The 13303-nt window shown below is 37.3% G+C and overlaps 1 protein-coding gene across 8 annotated transcripts in view; it reads left to right on the top strand.

The window, feature by feature from the left end:
- The window catches only part of VPS13B (vacuolar protein sorting 13 homolog B), a 428881-nt gene that overhangs the window by 313511 nt on the left and 102067 nt on the right, over positions 1 to 13303 (top strand). For all 8 annotated transcript variants that reach the window (XM_040076409.1, XM_040076406.1, XM_040076434.1 and 5 more), the window contains one exon: positions 6641 to 6778. In XM_040076409.1, the coding sequence (XP_039932343.1) occupies positions 6641 to 6778 (138 nt within the window). The remainder of the gene's footprint in view (positions 1 to 6640; positions 6779 to 13303) is intronic.

The following is a 13303-nucleotide window of genomic DNA, read 5'->3' as shown; positions in this document are numbered from 1 at the left end:
CTAAATTTAAAATATGTATTTTAGCTGGATTATGAGAACTGAGAGAGCATATTCCCCCTTGAAAACAAAACAAACAAAAAAAACCCACCAACCAAGTAATAGACCTAATGAAAATATTATCCTTTCCATCCTGTGATAGAGGTAGGCAACAGCACAGCAGCAGCTCAAAAATTTAGGCCTATAACCTTGCAAATTTTGATCACAGCCTAAAAATTGACTCTTGTCTGAGCAAAAGTGAAATTACATTGTTATACAGTTTTGTTGGTAATCCTATGGGGATGTTTTCTCATTACTTAAACTAATATGGTTAAACTTATGTAAGCTATAATGGTTAAACTAATATGGTTAAATTTAAGCTATATATGAAATATTTACATTACATTCAAAACATGCTAATAAATTCTCTCCCATTAAAATCATTCTATGTATTCTATGCATTCTACAGCATATACACTGCATAAGAGTAGTTTAGGAGTGCTTTTAAACTTTTGGAAAAATTGTTTCTATCACTTCTGGTGTGAAATTCTGAAGACTTGAATTCTGTTTGTTCAACAGCCATAGATTCGGGTCTTTGTGAAATACTGTGCCATTTCTTAGAGCTTTTATAAAAGAAAAAAAATCTACTGAAACAGTAGATTGAAACAACCCTCAATTTTGTGCAAAGCAGAAGCAAATACAGAAGTCTGTTGAGAAATTAAGAAGGTCTTATTTTTTGGTTGACATAAGTTCCACAAAAAAACTGTAGGGTAAAGAAAACCTGGGGACAGTCTGGTTCTAGCTGTCCTTTTCATCCCTTACCTACCACTAGTGTACTTCTAAGAAACACGTTGTTTAGCTGTAAGTCAACAAGGGTTTTCTAGACTTTAGAAATGCTTCTAACAGGTAATTTGATGACATTCTATTTTATGAACCTTTTTATAAAACAGGGAAATTGTCCTTTAAATTGTACCAACATGAATTTTAAAGAGAATAATAGTTAGTCTCGGGCTGGTGACAGAATTAAGGGTTACTGCTTCATGATGGCTTACTGCTTTGAGCATTGTGTAGAAATGAATATTTTATACTGTTATGAAGCCATATGTATTTTATTTGGGACAAGGGGTTTGTTATTAGTTTTGAATAGAGCATAAAATTCACAATCTCTCACATTAAACTATCGTTCCCTTTGTGAGACAGAGCATTGTACAGTGGCTGAAACACCAAATTTCATCCTAAGAGCTTGGCTCCTCCAACACTAGCTGTGTTATTCAGTTTTAGCTTAATTTCTGAAATATGAAAGAAATAAGAACTTAAGAATTAAATAGGAGGAAATGGGCTATTTAAAAGTTCAGTGTTAGTTTATTAATTAGCAGTCAGTAGCAGCGCATTTGCATCAGACCAGTTTCTGTATGTGGTAGCTAAAGACCCAATGGTTGTGCTTCCTCAGTCTTCCCTACAACCAAGTCCACTGGCAAGTCAATTTGTAGAAGCAGGAGTCTTATTAGGTTGTTGAAATGTTAGCTCGGTTTTATTATGGTTGTGCTAAACTGCTTCATTTGTGTTTTGTAATTGCGCAGCTTGATTGCAATTATGCTACTGCAAGGGACAGGAACTTGCAATCAAAGTAAATAAATTAATGGGATAAATTTTAACTCCTTAATAACCTCCCTAAAAGGACTAGTTGCTCCTTGAGTTTACTTGTGAGATTCTGTAAAAATAGACTGAAAGATATGGTAAAATGGCCGTTTTTTATTAAATGCTCATCCTATATTTAACCAAAAGGCATCTGCTTACTGTTAGTTTTTGCTAACAGAGTTTTGGCCATTTTTACTTAAATAAAAGTGGGTGCAATTGTTTTTAATGTAATCTCATAAGCTGCTTTTATAAATATTTTTTTTAAATCTTTATTTGCTTTGTTTCAGGTAATGTAATCCAGATACAAAATTGCCTCATTTCCTGACCACTGTACTCTGGGCATTCTTGAAAAATCTTTTTTCTATTTGTTTGTTTGTTTACTTTCAAAGAGGAGGTTGTGGTGCTTGCTTGTTTCAAGGGAGAGAAATTTCTCAGTAAATGTCTGTTATGCATGGAATTTCTTCCACTTCCACCAACGACTCATTTGCGAAAAACAGTCATTGTGAGGCCGTCCAGAATTATTCTTGATTTTTATTTTATTTCATTTTATTTTATTTGACACCCACGCCTTTGATGGCAGGGGGTCCATGAGGAGCAGATGCAGTAGCTAAGACCACATGTAACCTCTGATCTAATAGAAAGCCTTTCCAGGCTTTTGCATGAAAAGCAGCGCAGGCTGGCTCTGGCGGGAAGCCTGATTCACTGCCTCTCTGTCAGCCCGTGCTTCCTACACGGCAGAGAGAGGATTTAAGGCTGTTTCCTAGCACAGCACTGAGAGAGTTCTGCTGGACTGTCACCTGTTCCCCTCTGGGTATATTTATTGTCCAGTACATCTGCGGTCATGGATGGGGGGGAGCAGTGCAGCCCCCACCCTTAAAGCCAAATTGGCCTGGGAATGTGCATTCCTCAGGTTACTTTAAGTGCTCGTTTTTGAGCTTCCTGATGCAGCACTTGTGAGTATGCTAGCAGAAATGCTTTTTTCCACTTGTGTTCTTTGAATTCCAGTGGAAACCGTTTTGAAAACAAGACCAAACGTTCCGCTTCGGAGTTTCGAATGCAGAGATGATTGCAGCATCATACTGGCTTTTAAAATTGACTGCAGACCAAAATATGATTCATCGGTTGAAATGAAAGCACATTGCGGTGCTCGTTGGGGCAGGGTGCTGTTCCAGCGGAGCAGCGCCCCGCACACGCGCTCGTGGCCCTGGCCCCTGCCCGCCGCTGACGGCAGCTCTGGGTCCCTGAGCTCCCCCCAGGCTGTGCCCCCTTGGCTGGCCTGGCTGCCAGCTACAAAGAGGAACAAAGACACATTTTGGAGAATGAAAATCTTCAAGATGCGAAATTTCTCCCACCTTCCTCGTTTCCTTTCCCTTTACTGCCTGTTCTCCTCACAAGTTTGGGGTTTGCTGTCTGCTGTTAACAGAAGACCAAGGGGATAGCGGTGAAATCAAAAGCTTGCAAATTCAAATCAAGTTTAGGAAGATACTTCTTGAAGTGAAGTTTGGAGCTGAGGTTTGGATTTCAGCAAGGCTAAAAGTGGCTTTGGGTGAATTCAAAAATAGCCAGAGATTTTTTATTTTTTAATTTTTTAAATTTTATTTTAGAGGGGAGAGAGGAAGGTAAATGTGGATCTATTGAAGGCTTCATCTTTTCAGTCTTACAGATTTTAAATTACAGTTTTGTAATTTAAAGTCTTGTGAATCTATGATAGTTGTCTCACCATTTTCCTTTGCTGGCACAGACAATTTTTTCACATGATGTGAAGGATAAAATTTCTGGCCATCTTCTCTGCTCCTCTCTTCTCAATTCTTTTTTTTCTCTCTCTTGGCTTGCTGTGGAGTAATTCTAGCCTCTCCTTTTACTTATATATGCATCCCTTGGGTTTTCTCCAGCATTTTCTTTATACAAATAACTGCAAATTTAAGTGTTGATTTTTGGGAGAATCATAGAAAATGGAAATGGAAATGACCTATTATAATACATTATTCAGAACTAGTTCCCTGCTGATGCATAATTGTTCCCAATTGTATATTTTATAGTGTTCTGTCAAGTGTATTTTTAAACATTCTGAATGCCTCCATCATTTCCTTGAGAGACAAGAGTCCTTTTTCTAATAGCTGTTCTCATCATGAATTCCTCACTTCTCATTCTAAAATTCTTTTTTTTTTTGATTAAATTACTTCTGTTTCCTGTACTTTTGGCATAGGGATTGGTTGACTGATATTGCTTTATTACTTCCCTGATTCTTGATCCTATGAAAATGCACGTGCTGTTTTCTACCTTAGAAGATATTTTAATAGGGATACACATCCTTTGGTTGTTTGACCCTTGAGATATGTATTTGTCTTACCTTCATACATTTTATTTAGAAGTTCCCTCAAGTTTTTGATATACACAAGTATAGTCAATTTTGAAACCTCTGGATTTTAGCTTTCTTATCATTACATAAAAATTTAAAACTGGCATGTTTGGCTGGAGAGCCAAGTCTGTTTCCCAGGTTCCCAATTAACTCTATGCCGTGTGCTTGGAAGCACTCGAGCTGGCTCTTTGCATGGCCCTTTGATATCATTACCTCTGATGCAAAATCATCAATCCAATACTCCTGCCTCCAAAATTAGCTCGGTCTCACTTGAACTTAAAAGTGCTTGAACTCAGTAAGACCAGTGCTGAGTTAAAAGCAATGTATTTTGTTGGACTTGAGCTAATTTTGTACATTGAGGTTTCTTCAAGTTGTGTTCCTACCATGTAAATTTTGGAGTCCTTATTATGCACATATCCCAGCCCTGCAGTGCCCCAGGTGATGAAGAGATGATAGTGCTGCACACCCTGGAGACATACCAGAGCAAAACAATCTCCTGAAAGTCCCATGGTTGCTTTACTTTTTTGGTTCTGTGCTTAAGTGCTGCAGTTCCCAGTGGCCTGAGGGCAGTTTGTACAGTTAATGAAATATGTCATGCAGGGCTTTTCTGCCGTGTAAGTTCTTTTAATCAGAGATATTTTCAGCTTGAAAGAGCTACAACTTTGAAATAATTATTAGGTATTTAATAACATAAACACATCTTAGGATAATAATACTACCTGTAAGTGTATTTTACAAAACAAATGTTCAGTTGTAAATGTAGTGGATTTTCTAAAAAGCTGGTGGAAGATGTACGTTGCTTTATACTGTATGTATATCTTCCAGAAATGAGACAAAATAATGGCATATTGCAATGTTTTGTGCTATATTAGTACACCTAAATGTTTATATTAATACTTACAGAGGGACGGTAATTTAGAGATTAATTTAATCAATTCATTGATGTTCATTGAGCAAAATCCAGTCATTTTTACAATGCTTTACACTATCTATTCTGAAAAACATTAGAATGTGAACTGGTTATGATGATCTAACAGCACAAACTAAGATATTATTTTATAGATCCAAGTCAGAGATAACATCCTTGTTCAGAACAGCTACAAATCTGTGTTTTGGGAAAAAAGGTGGTAGAGGATGATGAGTAACAGTAGTAGTAGTAGTAGTAGTAGTAGTAGTAGTAGTAGTAGTAGTAGTAGTTTCAGTATACTAGAAAAATGCCAGACACAAGATATTCCCTAAAACAGTTACTATAGAAAAGGCAGTGTGCCATACCACTCTATTCTAATTAAAAGAAAATGAGTAAGATCATAAAAATGTGGAAATTCTCATGGAAAACATACAAATCTGTTGCATGCAGTGAGAGCTCTTAAATAACTATTGAGAGCTGACTTCATAAATGTGTAGCAGGAATAGAGGGAAGAAAAGGCTGTAATGTATATGCTATACAGTACAAATACTGCTGTAAAGTCATTGCCTGAAAATTGATCAAATAAAAACAAAAGAATGTGCTAACTTTTGATCTTTCCCATATAGATCTAAAGTCATGATCAATTGGTTTCAGTAGGTTCTTTGAAATCACATAAGGGTTCATATGTGCCAAGTTTTATATGAATCACATGATAAGGTCAAGAAACACAAATTCCAAAGCTGACTTTATATACCAAGTCCACATATGACTGTGATACCACAATACCATATGTTGAATATAACACTGAGTATGTAAATCCTATTCCTGGAAGGAATTAATTCAGTAAAACTCAAAGCAATTATAGCAGTTTTTAATTGACTGAAAAGGAGAGACTTCAAGAAAATCTCCTTAAGATGGATGAGACAGACATTCAATAATTAACAAAGCAGACTCGATAATGAATGATGACTGATTATTTATAATTTTTTAAATTATTTTTATTTATTTATAATTTCTGGCCATAATGCCAGAATTGAGAATACTCATTATGAAGGTCATGAGTCCCTAAGGATTAAAAACCTTTTACCCAACTGTTTTTGCTATGTGTGATACATGGAAAATGAAGACAATAGCCCTTGGATGGATTTAATTTTAATGTTCTTCTGCAGTATTTCAGACTGATCAAAGGAACACCATTGGAGATGGTACCCAAGAATAGCTACTGATAAACTATTGGGTGAAGCTCCAAAGGGAATGATACAACTGCACTGTTGTTGTGCTCTGTTCCTGAGCTCTCATAGCATCCTGGGGTTTTTGCCTTTATAATTTACCTTTCCAGTATTATTTTCTCTACTGAGCAATGACAATACAATCTAGTAGCAGGTTTTGAGCACAGATTCTCTTGCAAGGAGTCCTTAAGTGTCATTACTTAATCATTAATTAAAGCTGAAATTGTGTGCTATTTACAGTCATCTTGTTTTATTGAGGTATTTTACTCATATTTTACTTAGCATTTTTGCATGTTTTCTAAATTTTTTGTAATTAGAGCTTTGTCCTCTTGCCCATGAGTGCATGCATTATTCTATGCATGCATCTGTCTGTAGGTGCAAATGCTATGTAAACCAGTTATATTAGGTATAATATTTACCATATTACCTTTGAAACTTCTTAATTTTATTTAGTCAATTTTGTATGTAGCATTTTGTAATACATATTATTGCTGGAATATAATTAATGACTATGGTGATTATCATCTGTAGATCCTGGGAAGACTCTGCCAGAAACTCTGGATTATTGCAAGATTTGGCTGCAGACAGTAGCAGGAGAGGTAGATGCTAAAAGTGGTATTCCGCCTCCTCTTATCACTGTGCAAATTAAAGACTTCCTTAATGGACCAGGTAAGTGCTGCACTTTAAACTTTCTTTTCTAATGTAATCTGTTTATAGATAAGCACACATAGACACAGGATGAGGCCCTGAGCAACCTGGTCTAGTGGAAGGTGTCCCTTCCCATGGCAGGGGAGCTTGAAGGACATCAGTTAAGGTCCCTTTGAACCCTAATTATTCTATGACTCTATGATATCAGATGATTAGAAATGTATTGTATTCCTTGTTCATGAATGTGAACTCTTCCTCCAGCAATTACCCTGAATGAAACTGGAAGCTGGGCAATGGGCAGTCCTGGACCAGTCATTGGTTTAAAGTCTAATTATTAATTTTCTTCCCACAGTAAGTTTAGAAAAGCTGAATTTATCAAATTTCCAGCAGAATGAAGCCTACCTGCCTCTAGTCCTAGAAAACTGAAATGTTATTGCAGTTGTGATTAGAAAATACGACTTTTATAACGTTTCTGAAGATTTTTTAAGTCATCTTCTTTGAAATCTGGGTACCTGGTGCTGGAAATTCCAGTCACCCAAAATGCTGATACTGTAAAATTTAAAAGTTACTGATATTGTTTTTCTTTAGTTAATGTAAGTGGTGTAGTGTAGAGGTTTGTTAGCATTTATGTAAGATAATGTCACTTGAAGTTCCACTCCCAGAGCATCAGAAATTCCTGCAATTTGCATTCTCTATTTTGTGAAGTATGTATTTATAGCTACATTACAATGTAGAATGATTGAGGTTATAGTGAAAGTTAGAAAATACATTGTAACTATTTTCTCATATGCATATTTGTTACACTTTGTTCAATTATTTAACTTATTTATTTATCCTGAATATCCTTACTTCACACAGCACAGAGTGAGTGATAAGTCATTTATACTCTTCAGTAGTGGATTTTCCTGTTCATTCAGTTACCTGTTCATACAATCTTACAGCACACTTTCTAATCCTGGATCTGCAGCAGAATTACCTTTGCATGCATTACAGCTGTAGCATCTGAGCTACAGAAATACTAATTTACCTGCAGAACCCTCGCATGGATGTTGGAATACTATGCTCTTGCCATTTCACAGAAGACAACTGAGGCACAGGGACATTAAATGTTTTCTCATTTTATTAAGGTTATCAATTTAAAACACACAATTTAGTTTTCCAAAGTACTTGAAAACAGAATTTGATGCTAGAAACACAGCTCATATTGTCTCTGGGTGAAGCAGTAATCACTTCTGAATATCAGAGCCCAAGACATCATACTGAGTAACCAGTGAATGAGACACACATATTTGACTCGTGACTATAAATACTGTGGTTGTGTCTTGAAAAAACATTTTGCACACAGGCAGAAGTTTCAAGGAAGCAACAAAGTATGTGAACAACCTCCCTTGTTGTCCCTTTTTTTGGTTTTCCATGCTATCTAAAGACATAATTTTAGGGAAGACTTTTAAAACCACTTGACAATGCAGAGCTTTTTTAATATTAGTCCATTTTTGGGGTACATTAATAGGTCTTTGAATCTTCAGGCCTACTGCATGTTCTGCTGCCATTTGAGAAAAAAATGATGGCTTTTCATTCTAATCAGGAACAACACAAGAGGGGTTAAGATACCTACTATCAGGGACCTTTTGATCACTGCTGCCAGAATGGTTTTCTTGTATCTTTCTGCCTCCAGTTCTTATATGTCCTCTGTCCCCACGTTTGTCAGATTTCCATATTCTCAGATTTCCATATTCCCCTTCATTTGTGCATTCCACTTCTCTCAAGGTTCTCACTGTAGTTTCCTGGCACAGCCTTTATATTTAATTAATTACATGACTGAGGGTGTTTCCCTGATCCTGTCCTGTCAGTAGGACAGATTCCTAACTAAACTAACAAACATGGAAGCTGGCACCAGCTTGCAAATTATATATTCACAAATAGTAAGTGTCCACCCCAATCTCACCGGTTCAGTTGTATCTTTCATTAGTGTTAAATCTCTCCCCTCCATAGTGTTTTGCTCAAGAGGGAACTGGAAAACCATAAATTAATGCATCATAATCTTCAATCTATTTATTCTTCCAAAGCATTTGAAACTTCAGAGATTTTCTTCCAGGATCTATTCTTAGCCAAAGAATTTTTTTCTTTTTTTCATCAACTTTTTGCTGCTAATTGGAACTTTCATTACACATGACTCAACGGTAATTTCTCTGAATTTTAATGAAGTGTTTGCCAGTGTAGTATATAACAAAACAGCTCCACCGTCCCTTGCAGATTTTTCTAACCTCAGATGTTACCACTATGAGATCCTCTTCAAATAAACTAACCTTTACCAAGAAGCCTTCCTTGGGGGATGGAAGTTTCATTGGATGAGTAATGGAAGGCTCATTCTGCATGTGATTGCGTCAGAACAGCACATGCAAAGAGTTACAAGAGCCTGACAGCTCCTCAGCAGGCTACTGGAAAATGAGTTACTAACTCCCCTGCGGGACAAGAAGTCCCCTAACCGCAGCTTCTTCCAGGGTGAGGTAGCTTGGCCGTCAGCAGGCCTGGAGAAAGTGTTACACCACCAGATCCTAGCTCAGCTGGCAGTTGTTCTTTGAGGACAAGAACCTCAGCAAAACTCCCAGGAGCTCTTGCAAGGTCAACAAACAGTATGTGTGATGGGAGGCAGCTTAGCTAATAAATTGAATAAATAAAGGCACCAATGGGAGACAGCTTAGCTAATAAATTAAATAAATAGAGGCACCGCTGGAGTAGAGTTATGTTGCAGGCCTTGAAAGCTATTCTTTTTTGGTATCTGGCAAAGAATGCTGCTACTAAGTGACCTATTTTCTAATGACATAGTGTGTGTTTTCATAGTCGTTTATGTATATGCGGTTTATAACTGTAGTAAGTAAATTGCTGAAATGCATTGAATCTACTGGTAGGTGCTGCCTGTTGGTTACAGATGAAAAGTCAGCACGTTTTTGAAAGCTGCGCCTATGCAGACAAAAATATGTAGCAGTTGGGATAACTATACAGTTTTCTGTGTTGATTTTAAGTGTTCAGAGTTCAGTGGTTTAACTGTAATGCCATTTTTCTTTCAAAATACATTGTTGGTGTGCTGAGGTTGAATTTCAAATATAAGAATCAAACATACCTATATTTTATAATGCAAAATACTATCAAGCAGTTAACAGAAAAAAATCTGCAAGTGATTCCCAATGTTTGCCCTGTTAGATAGAACCAGTACTCCTTGCAAATAGTTTGTCAGCTGAAGTAGATAAGTAGATGGTGTTCCACAGAAAAATCGTATGGTTTCACCACACAGGAAACCAGGTTGTCAGTCTGTATTAGCTCGAAGATCAAAAAACTACAGCAAGTAGCTAAACTTGGAAACCACTAATTAAATGAGAATAACAGGATACATTAATGCACTTCTTGCCACATGAGTTGATTATTTTGTACATTTTTGGCAACTAAAGAAAAACTATATTTCTTCCAGATTTAAGGTAATAGGATCCTAGGAGAAATAAGCATTCATCATCAGGCCTGTGGGAACAGACCTCAACTTTAACCCCAAAACGTATTAAAAGACTATTCTTTCTCTTTTTACAGAAACTAATTATTTAAAATTTTTAAAATTCCATTTACATCACTTTACATGACCCTCTGTCTTTTATGTTCAGTCTGTTGCTGGACTGTACATCTAATTTTTGTCTAATACATAGAAGCAAACTATTTATTGCTTCAGCATTAGATATAATTCATTGTGTGAGAAACAAATTATGACCATCTTGTTTTAATAGGTTTTGAAAAATTACCATCTTTACCTTCTAGTCCTCCTTCTGGATTTTTTTTAATCACCTTTCTTACCTATAAATCTGTCTTTGATGTAGTCTTTCCGGATGCAAATGATACGAGAACATGTTTATGAGGTACAGCTTCATACAAATTGCCTTAAAATGCTTATACACGCAAATTGTAGATGCTTTATACTGAAGTCCTCTTTCTGCGGTAGTTCCTTGGGAAGGCATTGGGTTAGATGAGAAGTAATGGAGGTCCTTGATAATTCACCTTTATAAATAATTTCTGCAGAAGAAAATATCCAAATAAACTAAGAACTGTTGTGTCCCAATGAAAGATAAAGTGAGAAGTGGGGACCTGGTGGGTTTCTCTTTCATGCCAGTCCCTCCACACGTGATTTGGGGTCCAAAAGGGGCACTAGGCAGGGGATCTAGGCTTAGGTATAAAAAACAAGGATCAGAACTGCACCGTGGCACTCTCTCCAGCCTTTTTTTCCCCCTCTTGTTTGCAGAGGCAACAATTGTATCCATTACCAAGGTCAGTGGTTTGGAGAAACCTGGAAAATAGCAGCTACCAGAAACCCACTAGAATAATATCTCCAGCAGGTGATAGATTAGTTGGAACAAATTGGAACCATTGCACTTCAGCAATCCTGGTTTCTTTCAAGCTGTTTTAAAAATGTCGTCATTTTAATACACAATATCAGCCCTGCGGAACAGTCCACAGCAGGTTAATTTGAATCATATGATGTATCACTGCCCTCAGCTGACATGAGCTCCGTTCCATGTGTGAAGCCATAATAAATCCATTCCCAACCGAGGCAAATTCCCTGTGAGAAGGTGAACTAATCCAGGCCTCACACTGGCATGTTAGCCCTCCGTAATTGAAAGCAGGGCCACCTGTTCCCAGCACAGTTAGCCTATAGAGAGAAAATTAGCATTAGATCAGATACTTAATATATTGAAAAATCATTCATACTACTTGCAAGTTCAGCTGTGGGCTGCTTAGCATGACATCATATATAAACCTAGGAATGTGCCCACTTGATCCCAGTTTAACAGTTTTGTTAACCATGGTGTTTGTTAACTTTGAAAGGAGAATTTTTTGATTTAATGAGAGCTGACACGTGAGAAGGGGAACTAGCCAGGGTGCAGACTTTTCTAATTAACTCTGGGTCATTTGCAAAACTTTTGAGCTTTCTAGTAGGTTTTTTTTTCCCTTTGCTCTTTTACAAACAAGTTTTTAAAGCACTGACACTGTAGCCATGAAATTATATTTATTTGATTAAGAGGGCAAAGAGTAATATTCCAAACAGGTGTACCAGCCTGTAGGTATTGCTTTGGATTTGACACATCTATTGTCTGTAATATCAGTGTAATAATGAGTAAAATCATCAAAGTACCTCTCTAAAAACAATGTCTACAGCACTTACTTTAAATTTAGTTTCTTATACGCTTTAGTACAGAAAATGAAAACTGCATGCTGGAGCCACATGGATAGGTTGGAAAATATTTTCTAATAATCTTTTTCAGTGTATTGGCATTCTTTTAACACTTATTTCAAACATTTGCCCCATTTTCTGAAACTTCCTTTTTTTTTTCCCATGTGTGTCTTAATATAGATGTATTATTCAGCAGCTAAGCAGAAAATAGAGAGTTAGTATTTATCGATTCTCTTTTTTCCACAAACATGCTCCATGACCTGGAACAATTTATTTCGTCTCACTATATTGTGCTTCGTTTTCTCTGACTCTGTTGAGAGAGTTGATGTTTCCCTTAGCCAGGGTTTTCTTTTCAAGATAGTGCCTCCCAATGTCTCCATTACAGTTTTTGGCCTCACCACCCTGCCCTTGACACACTTCTGAGCTGTATTTGGTAGCTGCACAGTTGCTTAATTTAAGTCAGCATCTACTGAATAGCAGTAACCCTCCATTGTTTATTAATGATACCTTTGGGCTTCTTGACCTACAACAATTTATCTTGGATTACTTGTGACGGTTTAAAAAGAAGTAGAATTGCATCACTGAGCCTTGTCTGAGCTCTCAAAGCTGGGCTCTGGTTAGCTGGAGCTGTTGCTGTCTAAGTGTCACCTTCACGTAATGCCAGTGACACGCTAGGTCACGGAGGGAGGTGTTCCCGTGGGGGAGCGCCTGGCACGGCTCAGGGTGCTTAAGCTCCCTGAAGGCTCTAGTTTGCCGTATTGGCCTTGGAGAGCGGCTTCTGTGGGGCTGCAGCACACAGTCAGCAGAAGGTAGACATACTGAGCAGTGACTGCCAGTCTCCTCTAGACAAACTGGCATCTGTCTCACAGAAGCAGAATGCAAGATGGACTGCAGATGGCCTCTGAAGCCTTGTCTCAAGTTTCTTCCTCGTTTTGCCTTGATCCAAATTAGGAATGATGAATTAGAGGATAAAAACAATTCGTTTGGATTCTTCTTGCTTTTCAATTTCTTTTAATTTGTGTCTCTTTTGATGCTTGACCAGACAATTGAGAACAGTACAACTGGTCTTTTCTTTACATGTCTCTTTCCTATTTTTATAAATTTAATTTTTGCAATTCAGCCATTACCCTTTTGCTGAAGGGCCACCCTGACTCCAAATCAGAATCAGAGCTCAAGATTACCTTTACCTTCCTCGTATTTCCTCTGTTTAAAGTCCCTACATCAGGATGGGTGGCTAAGGGAGAAAGAATATCACTGCTGGTAAAATGTTTCATGCCGTTGTCTGCTCCTCTCCTGTTCAGGACTAGGAAATTAAATCATCTTAAGAGTTGAGGATA

The sequence above is a fragment of the Hirundo rustica genome, chromosome 1 (assembly GCF_015227805.2).
Source record: "Hirundo rustica isolate bHirRus1 chromosome 1, bHirRus1.pri.v3, whole genome shotgun sequence".
NCBI classification, from domain to species: domain Eukaryota; kingdom Metazoa; phylum Chordata; class Aves; order Passeriformes; family Hirundinidae; genus Hirundo; species Hirundo rustica.
The sequence above is the reverse complement of the archived record's forward strand: the minus strand, read 5'-3'. Positions and strand labels throughout refer to the sequence as shown.